The 16,359-nt window shown below is 43.6% G+C and overlaps 1 protein-coding gene across 1 annotated transcript; it reads right to left on the bottom strand.

The window, feature by feature from the left end:
* Positions 1 to 133: 133 nt before the first annotated feature.
* On the bottom strand, positions 134 to 15,965 carry CSDE1 (cold shock domain containing E1). Its single transcript, XM_065649359.1, has 20 exons — positions 15,883 to 15,965; positions 11,872 to 12,300; positions 9,111 to 9,309; positions 8,891 to 9,000; positions 8,454 to 8,546; positions 7,817 to 7,914; positions 7,580 to 7,661; positions 7,101 to 7,229; positions 6,809 to 6,934; positions 6,083 to 6,295; positions 5,252 to 5,392; positions 5,005 to 5,163; positions 4,363 to 4,470; positions 4,001 to 4,176; positions 3,473 to 3,585; positions 2,665 to 2,784; positions 2,257 to 2,435; positions 1,146 to 1,309; positions 866 to 998; positions 134 to 342 (listed from the first exon to the last, which is right to left on the bottom strand). Exons 3-20 carry the CDS (start codon positions 9,307 to 9,309, stop codon positions 295 to 297), a joined length of 2,391 nt encoding a protein of 796 aa, XP_065505431.1. The 5' UTR covers positions 11,872 to 12,300; positions 15,883 to 15,965; the 3' UTR covers positions 134 to 294.
* Positions 15,966 to 16,359: the final 394 nt, after the last annotated feature.

Raw genomic sequence — 16,359 nt, 5'->3', positions numbered from 1 at the left:
GTCTAGAACGTTTACTCACGTAGGCAATGTAGGTTTGCAGTTACCGGTTGCGTTAAATGCACCATTCAAAACAAGCTTCTAAAATGTGATACTATAAGGCGCCACCTTAAGTTCTCCAGAATGCAACTGTGCATAATTTTTAAAATGGTTTCATAAATTTATTTTAAACATAACATGAGAAGATGTTAAAACCGGTGTAATAGCTTCGTAGAATTTGGAGGAAGGGATGAATCGGGAGCTATTCGGTACCCTTCACCAGCCCCACCGCTCCGCTCGCCAGCTCGGGGTTGGGGATCAGTCTATAACACCAGCTTGACGGATCTTTCTCTCTGCACCAAATCCCTGCAAAGAAAACAAAACCTTTTAGCTCCAGCATCACGCTTTAAAGGAAACCTGTTGTGTTCCAGGCAAGTATAGCACATTTCCACTTCACCACATTTGTCTTCAGAAACAGCGACTGTAACAAAACAGGTTCTGGGAGTTGCTCTTTGTAGTCCCAGACACTTCCCAGATTCCACTTTTACTCCTTCTGCTCACCAAGTGGTGGCAGAACCTTTTGTGAAAGCCAAGTTCAGATAAAGGGATTTCACTGACTGTCACTGAGAAGGGTAGTGAGAGGTTTACAAAAGAAAAAACAAACCAAGAGAAGCCATCATGGGCTAGAACACAACAAGCAATTGGTTGCTTATATACTGCGTGCTCTTCTGAAACCACAATAATAATCTTACCTCCCACAGCTGGTGACTGGAATGAAAGCAGACACCACATTTCAAACAGTTCAGGCTTCCAACGGAAGAAGCAATGTTATGTTATCCAAATCAAAACACAAACTGCAGTTATTCCGCAAGCTCGTCCTCTTATGTACCTTTGAGTTATCCGGTCCCCTGGGCTGACGAAGAACTGTTAGACGAGGAGCGTTGGCATCATCCAGATTAATGCTCTTTAAACGATTAACGAGTCTATCGGGACGCGGAGCAGCAACAGCCTTGGCGCCTTCGCTGTAACAGAGTCAAACACACAGAGCACCGTGACTTCCAAGAGACCGGTGTCGACTACCTAATTAACAGCCGCTTTCCCCATTAAGCCGCACTGTGGCCGTAGACAACATTGTGCCAGATTAAATCACTTTAACTGTGAATCCTCACCAGACACGCCACACGTTACAGGCACTGCATTTTCCTGTGCGCTGGTTCAGGATCACCGAGAACTCCACTTCATCCCCGGCCTGGAGCTCCACACCGTCCTGAACTTCTTTGACATGGAAGAAGAGCTTTTTGCTGTCGCCCACTTCATAGTTAATGAAACCAAACTGAAAACCAACGCATCACAAGGTTATTTCTTTCCTTTTCATCCAAACAGATGCAATGACTTACTCATTATTGCAGTTCAACTACTCCTAGAAAAAAATAACCCACAAACCTCTAAGGTGCCTAATGGAACTGGAAACGCAATTCCTACACTGAACAGAACATTCTGTCTGGAAACAATCCCTATGGAAGTCTAGGTGCTCTTCTTGGGTTTGTACAATCACATTTAAACACTGAAGTCTATAGAACAAGTTCTGAAAACTGCCCAAGTCCTGGCAGTTGTCTAAACTGAGCCCAGTGTTGCTGCATGTTTGTTACTAAGAGTCCACCTCAGAAGTTACACAGTAGAAACTATTTTTTGGTCTGTCACTGCTATAGAAGATCAGTTACTTCCATTTACCGTTTCATTCATGTATAAACCAGCAAAACTCAGCTAACCTCTCCATAAATGACTAGAGCTTAGTGCAGCAGAATGACTATAAAAACAGAAAGCATTTGCAGCACCTGATTTTCTAACCATTCTGAGATGCAACTCACCAGGGCACTGATCAGCCTCCCCATTTCAGGTGGACTGTGATCACTGCTTAATGCTGTGAAGCTTCAGAGTATGTGCAGTTTTCTTTTTTTTTAAACACATTTTTTAATTCAGCAGAAACTAGTTAGAGCTCTTTCTAGGACACCTCAAAAACAGGTCTTCAGAATCAATCACAGTCAGAACCGCTGCCCAGCCATACAGCTGTCTCAGCACCAACCCAGGTACTGAGTTCCCCTTCGCTCAAGTCCCATCACACAGGCTGCGTAAACCGGCGCCTGGGTTACATGAACCAAGCACGAACCCATTTGTGCGCAGCAAGCTTCGGCTTCAAGTGCTGCAGTGGGTTCTCATCTGCTCTACGCCAAGTTATTGCCCATTAACACACGTCTTGTCTTCGCCACAGCAGCCGCTCACCTGATCCTTCACGCACTCCACGGTGGCTCTGCGGAACGGCGTGATGTTCACAGCCATCGTCTGCCCATTCTGACCAAGAACACAGAGCTGAAACTTCACCGTCTCTCCCTTTTGCAGGCAGTCACCTTTGTTTGCCATTCCGACAATTCCAAACGGATACACCTCTCCCTTCATCTCTCCTAGAGCAAAACGACAAGACAGAATTCACAGGAGTCCTTTCTTACCCGAGGGCATTTAGAATTTATCCACAATATTAGAAACGACACTTTTATTTTCAGCTTAGTTGTATGAATATAGTCTGTGGAGTGAATATAATCCTCAACACCTCTATTTACAGTTTATTAAACTTTCACACTTCTTGTGCATTTGCAAGAGGAACACGTATAATTGAAAAGCAACAAATCTTACCATCCTCCATGACTTCAATCATGCCCTGGTATTCAGTTTGTGTGGGATCTACACTCCGTAAAGGACGAATTACTTTACCAGAGTAAACAGTTGGATCAGCTTCTTCGGTGATACCATTCACTGAAGAGAATCAGATAGTGCAAGAACAGGATGTTCTGGTCATACTTTGTTTTAAAAAGAATTCATAATCGATTCAGATTGAGAATAGTTTGCACTGCATGGCACCTAAGGTAGCTTTGTCACCCAGTAAAACTGGAACAGCTTTAACATCAGTAATGACAGCTTTTCTAATCAGCACTACACTGACAGTTCAAACATGGAAGTAGGAAAATTAGTTCTTCATGAAACCAGAGGCCATGGAACTTGAAAAGCAGATCAAAGTATTTTATTTCTCTTCCACTGCATTCCCATTCCTTGCTCACTTCTATCGGTCACATTTAACTAAGTATTTTTTGCCCCTCAATACCACCGTCTGCTTTCCTCCTGCAATTTTCCTTCTGTGAGATACAGCACAACTGGTGCAGTTACTAATTGGGCTCGTTCTGCTACTTGGTCTCTCTGTATAACCCTCAACTGAAGGGGACAGAGCACAGTACAGGTCCAAATGTTGCTGCTGTCCCCAGGACTGTGGGGCTGCACTTGTCTGTTCTCTGGAAACACAGGCAACAGCTTTCAGGAAACCAATGACCACCACATTAAGCATCATCCTCATGGTCTAAGATCAAACTGGACATAGATTATTAACGAACTTTATCTGTTAGCACCTGCCAAGATACTCGTAACCAGAGAATACCCAGTACAGTCTTACCTGCATGTGTTTTGTTCACCTTTTCTGCACTAACTTTGTTTCCTTTGCCTTTTGACAAGCTGTATTCAACAGTGTCTCCAAGTTCCAGGCTATCGATATCACCACAGTATTCGCTACAGGAATAGAACGATGTACAATTTTCCTTTAGTTGCATGACAACAGTGATGCGCATCCAACATTTACATCAGCCGATCAGAAACCATTTCAGTAGCTCAGCACCTCACATTTTCAAGAAATCCTCACTCAAGACAGTGAAGCATTTCAAACATAAAATACAACTCTGTTTCTTGGCCTGGATTCAGAGGCACGGAACACCAAGGTTGCTGGCTAAGAGAAACGCCTGAACCAGTTCAGCGGAGATAATAAACGGAACATGAGACCTAAGCATATATATATATACCCACACACATACATCTATGTGTGTGTGAAGTTCAAATGGGTTTAACAGTCAACCCTACCAAACTCCACTCCTCCAAAGACAAACTACCTACAACAAACAAACAAATAAATTATAAAATTGCCATTCACCTGTAGTGGAAAAAGATCTCCTTATCGTGATTAGCTGTTTCAATAAATCCAAAGTTATCTTTCAGGGCTGCCACGTATCCCAAAAGCCTCTTAGAGCTGTAATTGCGTCCCAGCATCCTGACAGAAACAGCTGTTTGCAGACCAGTTCTCTTCACTTCACAAACACTGAACTCGACCTGTTGAAGAGGAGTTCATCAACACTAGACAGAAAAAACCCAAACGAACCGTGACCACCACCAAAAAAACACCCAGGAAAAAAAAAGCCCTGAGAAGGAGAACAAATGCAGTAACAAGGCAAAAAGCAGCTCACATCTCCCAAAGCACAGAAAAATATTTCCCAATGGTATACTTAGTCATATTGCCTTATCTCCTATCTGGGGATTAGCAGATCCTTCCACATCCTTGGCCTGGTAAGGAATGGTCAGTTTAACTCCACAGTCATCATAAACAATTATTCCATCTTCAGCTTCCTAAAAACAAAACAACAGAATTCAGCAACCCTTATCTGTAAGCAAACGAGTTTACTACATACGATGCAAGCATTGCTCAGTAACTGGTGAAAAACACAAAGCAATAACCTCTGAGTAAAAAGCTTTCAATTACATTAGACAGTATTTTTAAAGAAAGTATCGCCGGCATTTCCAGTTAAGTATTTATCAGAAATTTTGTTATTCTAGCATTGTTTAAAACAGCATGACAAAAAAATCCCAGCGGTTCTCTAGCTGTAGAAACTTAATTTTGCATCTTGCGTAACAGGAAGTAGAAAGAAGCTTCCCATCAAGTTATTGGAAATTATCCTCAACAACATGATCATGAATGATGCTTTTATAACCTTGTTTCACAAAAGTTAGTTTTCAGTGGCTGCTGTCATTAGCTATTCAATGTGGTTCACATTTATGCAGGATAAACAGTGCTTCAAAAAGCTGAATTACAGATTTTAAGGAAGCAGCCTCAGTCTCCAAAGCCAGGAGCACAGAAGAGGTACTTCACAAGAGTAGAATTACCTTCTCTTTGCCTTTATTTGGGCTAGTGGCTTTGGCTGGAGTGGCTTCTTTGTCTATAGTGCCCACAAAACGGTGGTCTGACTGGGTGTGGAAAGAAACCGTGCCCTTTGGAAGTTTTTTAATCCTTATAGCATGATTTCTTTGGGCAGACAACATATCCTGAAAAACAAGATCGACCAGATTTTAGCCCGCCTGCACATAATTTCTTTAAAAACGAAAATTTTGTAAGGATATTAATCTCACTTACAGGAACAACAGTGAACTCTACTTCATCAGAAATATGGAGTTGATTTCCATCCATTATTTCACTGAAGTGAAAGAACATGCGAGCATCCCGGTCCACACATTTAATGAAGCCAAAGCCATCTCTCATCGCCGCAATCACACCCTGAGGTTCGACAGATGGACAGTTACGGTTTTATTACTAGTACACGATATCTGCCTGTGGAGTACGTAATAATCTAAACGTAAGGCCTGAATCCTATGAAAACAACTTCTTGGTTTATGCAACATGCTTCCTTGCAAACTGCACTGCTGATTTTTTGTATGCGATAGAACGCAGCTCTTTCCTGTCCTTCTGCTGGACCCTCAGAGAGATATTGGTCAAAATCCACAATCTGCACACAAAAGCCTCCTCTGAATCTTAAGAAATTTCACTACCTACACCAGAGCAGCCCCAGGTTCTTCTCAGTTTTCCTAAGGAACATGAGTCACTATCTGTTTTGACTAAGGCATGTGAATTTTTAAACTAATAGCTCAAGATTGCATTACTTTTCTGTCTGCTATAACCAGCTTGCAATCCAACCAAAGAGGGCAAATTAAGGTCTAACTTTCTAATATGATTTCATTTACTCAGTAGTTAAACTTTTTATTCTTTTAAGGGAAAGATGCACAGCATTAATTCTGAATTTCATACCATGTCAGTACTTTGTTTGAAGTGTACATCTGAGGACTGGATTTCAGAAAAGGCAATGGAAGACACCAGTGATTTTTGCATTAAGTTATTAAGACAAATGCCCCATGTTTTACTTTCATTTCCCCTCAATAATTAAAAACTTTAAAAAAAATAGATACTTGCCATTTCCCTAGTTTCATTAGTAAACTGGAAAGTATTGGGAAGAACCTCAATATTGGTAGCTCGTTCCAGTTTGTCACGTCTGTCCGTTGAAATATTGAAACGAACGTGGTCGCTCTCCAGCAAGGTCACCTTGGATTTTGTATCTTTGTCTCCAAAGGGAAGTTCTTTAGGAATCACAAAGTCCACTTTGATGCGGCCAGGTAATGGATCGCTCTAGCAGACAGAAAACCCAACAGAAGTTAGATCACTCCAAACAACAACACAGACTCACCTAAAATCTTCATGGAAGTGCTCGCGTACACCCCTTCCTCAAAGCCAAATGTTAAAGGTCCAGTTACCCCTCTGTCAAAAAACCTCATTAACTGTCTGTGCCCACAGGAATCCTTAGATCAGGCTTATTTCAGCAAATATTTTCTCCCCTTCTCCCAGTGCTTTTGCCTTAAAGATACACCCTAAACTCACAAAATTCAATGGAAGTACTCAAAATGTTAAAGAAAACACGTGATCCCCATGTAGCACCACCCCAGTCCTCACTCTTTACAACCTCTAGGAAGACTGAACACTACGACTGCAACCAGTGCCTGGTACAGGTCACACAAGCTTATTCCTTTCCTCTGGTGCGATTCTTACACAGCAGACTGTTACAGGGAAAGGGGAATATTTTTACTGTTTGACTAAAATTCAGCACAACTTTTCACATAAACTTACATAAATACTGAAATTCACCTGGTTTTTGCTGGGTACTTTTGGAATTACTTTGGTTACAGTTCCTTCAAAATGTTCAATGCTTATATCTTCAAAAATGACAGTTCCTTGAGGCAGCAGTCTAACATCTGTTGCAACTTCTTTACCCTGAAAGCACACAAAAAAGTGAAATATCCAGAAGAGAGGTAAGGTAGCAGACATTTCCCAATGAACCTCCTCCCCCCTTCTTTTTACAAGTGAATTTGAGCAAACAGACAGCTGTCCAGTTATGCTCTAGGATCTGTCTTCCTTTTTTTACTGGATTTCATCTTACATTTCTGTCTTTGATTGTAAACTCCACATCATCACCAGGCTGTAAGGCTTCTAGGTCACCTTTAAATTCACTATAGTGAAAGAATATCTCCTTCACAACATCGCCCCTCTCAATAAATCCAAAGGCTTCCTAAGAACAGAAAAAAGCATTTAATAAATTGCCTGTTATCCTAAAATACCAAGGCAAAATTTTACAGGTTCTATCACACACAATGGACCACGACATACCAGTATAGCAGACTTGAGTGCACACAGCTAGCAGACTACCACAAGAAATATATAAACAGAAATAAATGGGACTTAGTTAAGAAGAATATTAGTATCAAAAACTAGATGTTTAAATCATTTCACTCAGTTTACACCCACAGCTACAAACCGCTCTTAATAGCTCTTAATGCCCTAAATATATTACTTGTAGCATCACTTTTCAGAACAGCATTTTGTTTTCAAATGAAACGTTAAGGCTAAAGCATCACTTACTTTCATGGCACAGACTACTCCTTGACAGCGGGCTTGTTTCTTTTTTAATAGCATAATGTTACGAGCACTTACAGCACCAGTACTAGAGGGGGAAAAAAAACAGAGCAAACCTGAAACAACTCAGAAGTGGAGCAGAAGTTGAGATTCCATTTCATAATGTCATTTCAGTTCTTGAACAGGCATGAATTGCTGATTGACTACTAAAAGTGTGTGGGCAGAAAAGCAATACCAACTTACTGTTTGTTTGTATCAATTATGAAGTTTATTTTGTCTCCTGTTTCCAGCTGTACATTTCCTTCAACATCCTCTGGGGTATAAGTCAGGTAAAACACTTCCTGCAAATTAACATTGACTAGTATTAGCCTATTTGCAGAATGGTTATTTCAAAGACAGACTAACAGTTTTGTTTAATAACTAGGTGCTATTAAAGAAATTAATTTAGTGGGAAAATCAAAAATACTCAAACATGGCATGCAAACCCATTCTTTTTTCCATCGTGCTGTTTTGATGGGTCTGTAATAAGCAACTTAAATTGAAAGGTTTGTCCCTGACCATCTCTAAATGTCCATTGCTGAACTTCAAAAGTTCAAGATGAGGATATGTGAACATCACATAACCCAGCTTTATTAAGTTTCAAAAAAGGAAAACAACTATTTGGCTCTATATAAAGTTCTTCATAAATATAAGCAAGCAAGCTGTCAAATTAACATTTCTGTTTGTAGTAATAATTACCAAAGCATGCTTTTTTTTCTTTTGTGCCAAGAACTACAGTTCTTAACAGCAGCAATTATCTACATTAAAATGTGTCATTTTTTTGCTCATAGATCACAGCTATGGATCAGTGAAGAGTTCAAGTAAAATACAGAAGCTTTACCCCATTACGTTCGTAGCAAACACTCCCTGTTGGACTCTGACCCGGGGCAGCTGGAGATTTACTCTCTAAATTGTGAGGAACAGCGCACACAACCTACCAGTCAAACAAAACAGAATCCATTGCTAGTCATTTCAGGAGCAACATTGTTGAACACAAAATGAATCTCAGTATCCTCTACTGTACACTGAGGGATGCACTTTAGTGGAATTCAACAGGGAACGCCATGCTGCAAAGATTCAATTTTACAGCAGCTCTTGACTCTTAGAACTGTTTGTAGCTAAGAGCTCAAACCGAACCTCTGAATTTTTACCAAAACAACAAAAATATAGTCCAGTGTGACTGAATATTGTATGTAATTAATATGCACGCTAATTAACCTAGTCTCTGTGCTGGAGTAAAGGATGAAAATCACACATATACAGAAAACAGGCACTAACTTGTCCATTTATTCGTTCTTCAGGTAATATTTCTGGCTTTATCTTCACCAATTTAATAGCAATGGGTTTTCCAGTTCGGCGATCAGAAGACACTTCAAACTCAACATCATCTACAAGACAAACACAAGAAAGGTGTCACAGAGCTTTGTTCGGGTGGTGGCACCTCTTCAATACGACTGGTCTTCATGCAGCCAAGCAGCTCTAACAGTTGCGGAATTACCTCCTACTTTGAGCTCCTGTAAGTTGCCGTTGTACTGGGAACAGTGGAAGAACAGTCTGGCTTGCCGTTCTGAACACTGGATGAATCCATACGAGGTCAGCAGTTTTTCTATAACCCCCGTCTCACGCAGCGCTGCCGAAGTACCATTGGGGTACCCGTTGTGTCCATTGTTGTGGAGCAGGTTTGGATCAAAGCTCATCTGTTTAAAAGAAAGATTAGGGAAAAACAAAAAAAAAAACCCACTCGAAATAAGTTTCTTTTCTCCATGCTGACATAACAGAATAAAAAACACAAAGCTTGTGGAAGTTATTGTAATAAGCAAATTCTAACAATTTTAAAAATAGAGTAAGAACATCAAAATAACCAAGCTTTTGCAGAACAATAATCCTTAAAATTTAGACAGGCAACATATCTATAAATAGACAGAAATACAACACTGAAATAAAGCTTGCTTAGATAAAAACAAACTTCTGACCTTCTTAAGTGTTGTACCTCAAAGTACTCTCAAATTCACTAGTTCACATCGGAAACTGAAAATATACATTTATCTGCTCTTCCAAATTAAACAGGTAATTAGGAAAATGCAACAGTTATGAACCAACAGAATTAAGTTCATATTCCTGCAAAGTTTGTCCCTAGTTTGTCTGTTCAGTCTTTCATACTGAAAAAAGGGTTTTAAGAACTTAAACATTTTTGCAGAGTTATGGAATTAACACCGAGAATCAAACTAACATTTCTGTGGCACAGGAGCTGAAGTGCTAGAGACTGAGAAAACTTAAAAACTGCATTAAACTAAGAAAGTTAAAGCTGTAATGAACTGTTTAATCTACATCCACGAAAACCTTTTTCTTTTTTCCCTTTCCCCTGGGGATGCGGGAGTGTCTTTTCTTTTCAAGGCACAGACTCCATCTTGAAATATTCACAAGTCCCTTTACTAACTCATTGGCTTTTTGATGTGCAAATGTCATTTTTAAAGTGAGCTGTTCCCATTTACAGGTACAGATATAGGTACAGCATGTCTTATTGTGCTGTTTGGAAATCAGTTTAGAAGTGATCAAAGAGCATCACTCCAATGACTGAACTCTCATCTTTTGAGGAAGGCAAATCCCTGGGACATCCCATGCACAAGATGCCGTGTGGGAAGGCAATGGCTGAACTGTTTGATTTTAAGTCATTCTAGAGTTGGAAATACTTTTCAAAAATAAATTGGTCCTGTAAGTAGAGTGACTGGGGGAAGGGGAAATGATACATTATTATACCTTTTCCCAGTAGAATAACAGGCAAGACCATTAACTCATCCTGAAAGCTCAAATCAGTGTGACAAATGCTTTTGTGAGTCATTTACAAAATGGCCACTTCACATCTCAGACACAAGGTGTCCTGGTTTCGGCTGGGATAGAGTTAATTTTCCTCCTAGTAGCTGGTACAATGCTGCGTTTTGGAGTTCGGATGAGAATAACGCTGATAACACATTGATGTTTTAGTTGTTGCTAAGTAGTCAAGGACTTTTCAGCTTCTCACGCAGTGCCAGACGCACAGAAGCCAGGAGGGGGCCCAGCCAGGACAGTTGACCCAAACCAGCCAAACGGATGTTCCACACCACATGCCGTCACGCTCGCTAGAGATTTTGGGGGAACCTGGCCGGGGGAACCACTGCTCAGGGACAGGCTGAGCATTGCCCACTGACTGGTAACCAACTGCACTGTACGTCACTTGTTTTGCACATTCTTAAGATCATTATTATTTTCCTCTTCCTTCTTTGTTGTGTTAGACTGTCTTTATCTCAATGCAGGCATTTTCGCGGGTTTTTTTCCCTCCATTCTCCCTCCTATCCCACCGCAGGGGAGCAAACGGCCGCACTGTGCTTAGTTGCTGGCTGGGGTTAAATCACGACACAAGACAGACACTCCTGCTGGAGACATTAACTAACAGACTACTAAAGGAACATCAGATACAGAAAACAACAAAAATCTACTTAAAAAAATAGGCTATTTTAGCATTAGAAAAACCAAACTGCTGTAATCCTTTGCTCAAAGAAAACCATTGCATGACACCATTTGAGCAGTTTGAGTTTCAAGGAGTATTAGTACTATAACACAAAGAACTCGGCATCAATCATCTGAACCCTGACAACTGAAGTTCAAACAAAGATACACTCCTCAGGGTGGCACTAAAATCTGCTGCAGAAAGATACGCGATAATGTCAGCAGTCTTTCCAGATGCTCATCATATCCTCGCACCTGTTCAAACACAATGTTATAACAGAGTCTAACAAAAATCAAACACAACGTCCACTTAGACGTATCACCGGGAGTATTGTCATAAAGCTGTAAGAAACTTCTAGTAATGGGCTACAACCTATTAATGTACAAGCAAGACTTGCTTGGACCTACTATATCACGGTTATATACTGGACCATGCATGACTCCCTGTTCCCAAGAACTATGAATCCCACCAGTGAAAGTCCTCGGGTGAAGAGAAAACCCTGTGCAGTAAGATTTGAAGACGACTAAACACAAGTTATCTGAAAAAAAGGGACTGGAACCACAACGCTACCATTACTAGAAGACAAAAATATCAATAACCAGCTCTCTAGGGTTAAAAGGATTGTTAAATAGAACCACATTGCAGGTAATATTAATTCATCATATTACTGCTAAACCAACAGCAAAGAACTGCTAGAAAAGACTTAAAATTACACCCTTCTGTTGACAACTTATTTCCTATTAAGTTTAGAAATATATACAACACATGCACCAACCTCGCAGTGATATTCAAATATTGCACTTTCAGTAGTATTAGCCGATTCTTCTGTTTCAGCACAAGTTTCTAAGGATGAAGACTGCTATTATTAAAAAAAAAAAAGAAATAGAAAAAGAGAGCAAGAGAGAAAGAAAAAAGAGAGCAAGAGAAGTGATCTATCAAGCTAATAGAGAATTCAAGCGCTGCTGCCCTGGGCAGTTTCAATACAGCACTGGAGAAAACAAAGACTACTAGCAGCGTCGGGACGTGCTCTTGTGAAGCTGTTGAGTAGGCACAAACTTCTTGTTTCAGATCAAGCCTTGTATCTTCAGCGTAGGTTTCCTCTTCTTTGGTCTTGAGTTGTTGTTACGATGTGGTAGATTCTTTTCCTGATCTGAACTTGAAGCAGCAGTTTCAGGTGGTAAATTCTGTTCTGTTCCACTTCATACTGGAGAAAGGAAAAAGACACACTCTAAGTTATCTTTTTTTTTTTTTTTAAATCAGACGTCAGTCCTAGGTGTTCCCACAAACGGGCACATTCCTTCTGCCCCAATACTGCATGTTTGATCCACACTAGGAAAGGCTGGTTTACAGATGCATTTGACATTCCCATTTTCAGTTTTGTTTTCTAAACACTCTACGGTACTTCCAATTTTGAACTCTTCAGATGCAGTTCGGCATTTCAGGGAAGGTCCCAGTGTGTACAACTAAAGCAGCAACTTCATTGTGATGAACAGCAGTATCATTTAATGCAAGACTTGATTCTACTATCAATAACTTCATATAGGTGCTGTCTCATAATTTAGTTAATAGGTGCTTGCACAGACCTTCAGAGCAGCAACAGGCCGTAAGTGTGGGAGGAATTAGAATGTTCTGATAATTAGTCAAGAACTAGCAATACCTGAAGCGCCTTTAGCCTTGTACAAAAACAATCAAATTTCTCAATGATACGTACAGCTGGTAGATGCATGTTCTACACAGACCATATGCATCCTGGCATAGCAGGTGAAATAAATGGACTTCTTAAAACATTCTTTGCAAAATGTTGATTACACATAGATAATAGTTGTGCAGATAACATAACAGAGAAGCCTCTCTGCAGCAGTAACTACATAATAATTCCCTCCTGAAGTTTTCCAGTACCACTTTGTGTTTTCATGAGAAAGCAGTTTAGACAAGCTGCCACCTACCACATACAACTGAAACCTTATAGAAATAGAAGTTTTTTGAAAAGAAATTAAATCAAGTTTTGAGTTTGTTGCTTACTCAGTAGACACTGGGAAAAAAAAAAGGGGAGTAGATTTTTGTTGACAAAACCTGCTAAGCAGCAACACAGCTATGAATCTATGGAGTAATCTAAATGCAGTAATTAAAGGCATGGAGCATCAGAACACAACTCTGCCCCAGTCGTTCTACAAGTCCCCACCAAATGAGCAAAAATAGGGACAAAACCTATCTCTCTACTCCGGCAGGAAAGTGAATTTCACAATTTACACTGAGCCTCGAATTCCCTTTAGTGAACCTGTAACATGAATGCAAAGACATTAAACTCTCAGCAGAGAGAAGTCGGCCAGTACAAATAAGAACTCTAAACCCAGAAGCGCACAAGGGACGTTTGCAAACTCAGCACCCAGTTTGCACAGCAGTTTGCATTTCAATGACCTCCAGACCAAACATCTTCCTTCAGTCACCACCCTGAAAAATTTCTGCCTGAGAAGTTTTCTTGTCAGACCACTATCACGTAAGTGAAAGAGACTAAATAAGAAACTGGCTGAGGGCAGCACAGATCAGCAGCTGCTACGAAAGGTTTGCATCAAAAGATTAAATTATAGAAAAAGATAAATTCAGAAAACACAAAGCTATTGCAAAAATAACAGGATCACTAGACTTTTCACATACGTTCAGGCAACCGTCACCACAATCTCTTTCAGGACAGTATTACTTTTCGGACAGCATTTCAGATCTCTAATGAGCAACCCGCCCCAAACAAGTTGAGGAGGAACAAAGCTGCAAACTCTGTATCACAGGAACTGCACAGAGACACCTGGAGTCTTCTTATTCATGTACTTCTCTCTCATCTAATTAGACTAATGTTATTAGAGCTCTAACTTGCATCATATTACATTTCTCATTTTTCTGGGCATCAAATATATTACATTTTCATAGAATAACCAAAACACCTTTTCTGCCCAAAGATGACTAAAGCGAATTTTGTCAGATAAGGGGATAAGGCATAAGCTTTTCCTTTAAAAGCCGGTTCAATTTGACAACTAGTTATTTAAAAAAATGGGGTTGCCAAGCAAGCATACCTCAAGTCTCAAATTCTTTACTTTTTAATTCAGCTACTATAAATACTCCTCCAAATGGTAAACACCCCGAGCAGCTGCCCAGCCCCCCGGTCACACCGGGCTCTGCATTTGGCCATTTCCAGCTGAAAGGATTAATGAAGAGACAGGGAGGAGCTGGGCAAGACCTGTTTTGAGGTCTTCCAGGTGCAGATTTTTCTGAATGACAGGAAGACACAGGTAGAAGCCACCTATACAGCCTGACAGCAGAACAGGCCGGGTTACAAATGCTGGTGAGTTTGCTGATTAGTTTCCCTTTTTCTTCACAAAAACGGGTAATTGCAAAAACACGCATTTTACTGGATTAGAATACCTCCTTCCAGAAACAGCCATCTCTTACAGGTCTAAAATCAAATTTAATAAAGATAAAACTTTATAGGTTCAGTATGCATAACATAGCTATTAGACACTTGGAGACAAAGATATTTCCTGATGAATATTGGAAAGCAGCACCGAACACCAGCCCCTGAGCACCCCAACCCACCCGCAACAGCTACCAGCATTCACTAGGTTACTTTTATGTAAAAGAAAAAAAAAAAAAAAAACCACACCAATCTATGGGGGGGAAAAAAAGTTAAAGAACTTCCAAGGACATATGCAAAGACATATATACATATGGAATATTTTTTAAAAATAATCATAAAGACAAAAATCTGTTTTCCTTTAATAGGCCTAGAGCTCGGGGCAGAGCCCTGTGCTTGTTACTGACACGAACAACAGAAAATGGGCCCCAGCCCGACGGAGCCTCGTCGCGGCCCTTCGGGAGGGCCCAGCGGCCCCGCCACCGTCCGGCGCGGCCCCGCCGGCGGCCGCCGCTGCCCGCGCTGCAGCAAGATGGAGGCGGCGGAGCGGAGCCGGGGGCGGCGCCAGCGGGGCCCGGCCGGGCCTGCCCGAGCGCGGCCTACGCGGTGACAGCGCAGAGGCTGCGAAGGGGCCGCTGCCCGGCCGAGGGGAAGGGCAGGCCCGGCGGAGGGAGGGGCAGCCCCGCCGCCGCCCTCCCCGCGCACACAAAGGGGGGCGATGGCGGCCGCTCCCCCGCACACAAAGGGATGGGGGCCCGGGCTCCGCGCCGGGCGGGGCCGCGCGCAGGGCACGCCGGGAGCCGCGGTCCGCGCCGCCCCCCCCCACAGCGGCCGCGAACGCCCCGTCCCCAGGAGCCCCAGCGCCGGGACCCCGCCCGGGGCCTGCCGGGACCCGTAGTCCCCTCAGCGCCGCCCCCAGCCAGCCCGACGCCCGGCGGCCTGTCGGCCCCGGCAGGCCCCGCAGGCCGCTGGGCCGCGCGGCACGGCGGGAAGGCGAGTTCCAGCCCGGCTGCGGCCCCGCCTCCGCGGCGGGGCGGAACTGCAGCCCCCAGGAGCCCCGGCGGCCGGGCGCCTGCCCGCGGGACGCCGGGACGCGGAGTGCGCACGCCGCCACGGCCCAGCGACTCGCGGCCGCCGGTTACTCCATCCCGGGGGGCGGCGGCCTCGTAGGCAGGCGCCCGCCCTCCCCCGTCCCCGGCCGCCCCTCCCCGCGGGGTTCCAGGCGGCTTCACCCCGCCGAGACCGCGGCGACGAGAGACAAACGGGAGGCGGCCCCAGAGGCGCCTTCAACCTCCTGCACCGACTCTCGGGGGCCCCAGCGATCCCCTCAGTGGCGCGGGCGCCTTCTGGGCAGGGCCGGAGCCCGCGGCCGGTCGTACTCACCCCAACAGCTCAGCGCCCCCGCTCCAGCGCCGCCATGAGCAGCACGGCACAGCACGTAGGAATAAATCCCGGCCTCTCGCGAGAGCGCCGGGGCGGAGCCGCGCCTGCGCCCGGCCCAGCACGGCGGCTTCATGCTGCGCATGCGCGGCTGGCAAACGGCCCGCGCGCGACCGGCGCTGCGCGGGCAGCGGCGCGAGGAACGGGGCAAGATGGCGGCTGCGGGGGGTGGCACCGAGGAGCAGGGTAGAACCACAGAGGCACCGATGGTTTGGGTCGGAGGGACCTTCTCAGCCCCACCCAGTGCCCCCCCTGCTGTGAGCAGGGACATCTGCACCAGCTCAAGTTGCTCAGAGCCCCGTCCAGCCTGGCCTGGGATGTCTCCAGGGATGGTTCATCCACCACCTCTCTGGCCAACCTGGGCCAGGCTCTCACCACCCTCAGGGCCAACAATTCCTTCCTCATGTCCGGCCTGAATCT

The sequence above is a fragment of the Caloenas nicobarica genome, chromosome 21 (assembly GCF_036013445.1).
Source record: "Caloenas nicobarica isolate bCalNic1 chromosome 21, bCalNic1.hap1, whole genome shotgun sequence".
NCBI lineage: Eukaryota > Metazoa > Chordata > Aves > Columbiformes > Columbidae > Caloenas > Caloenas nicobarica.
This window is presented reverse-complemented; position numbering and strand designations above follow the sequence as displayed.

Coding starts and splice junctions, on each gene's coding strand:
- CSDE1 (XM_065649359.1), bottom strand. CDS start 9,309: ATGAGCTTTGATCCAAACCTGCTCCACAACAATGGACACAACGGGTAC. Junction 4,471..5,004: donor CAAATAAAGGCAAAGAGAAG/GTAATTCTACTC, acceptor TTTTGTTTTTAG/GAAGCTGAAGATGGAATAAT. Junction 2,436..2,664: donor GATTGAAGTCATGGAGGATG/GTAAGATTTGTT, acceptor GTTTTGCTCTAG/GAGAGATGAAGGGAGAGGTG.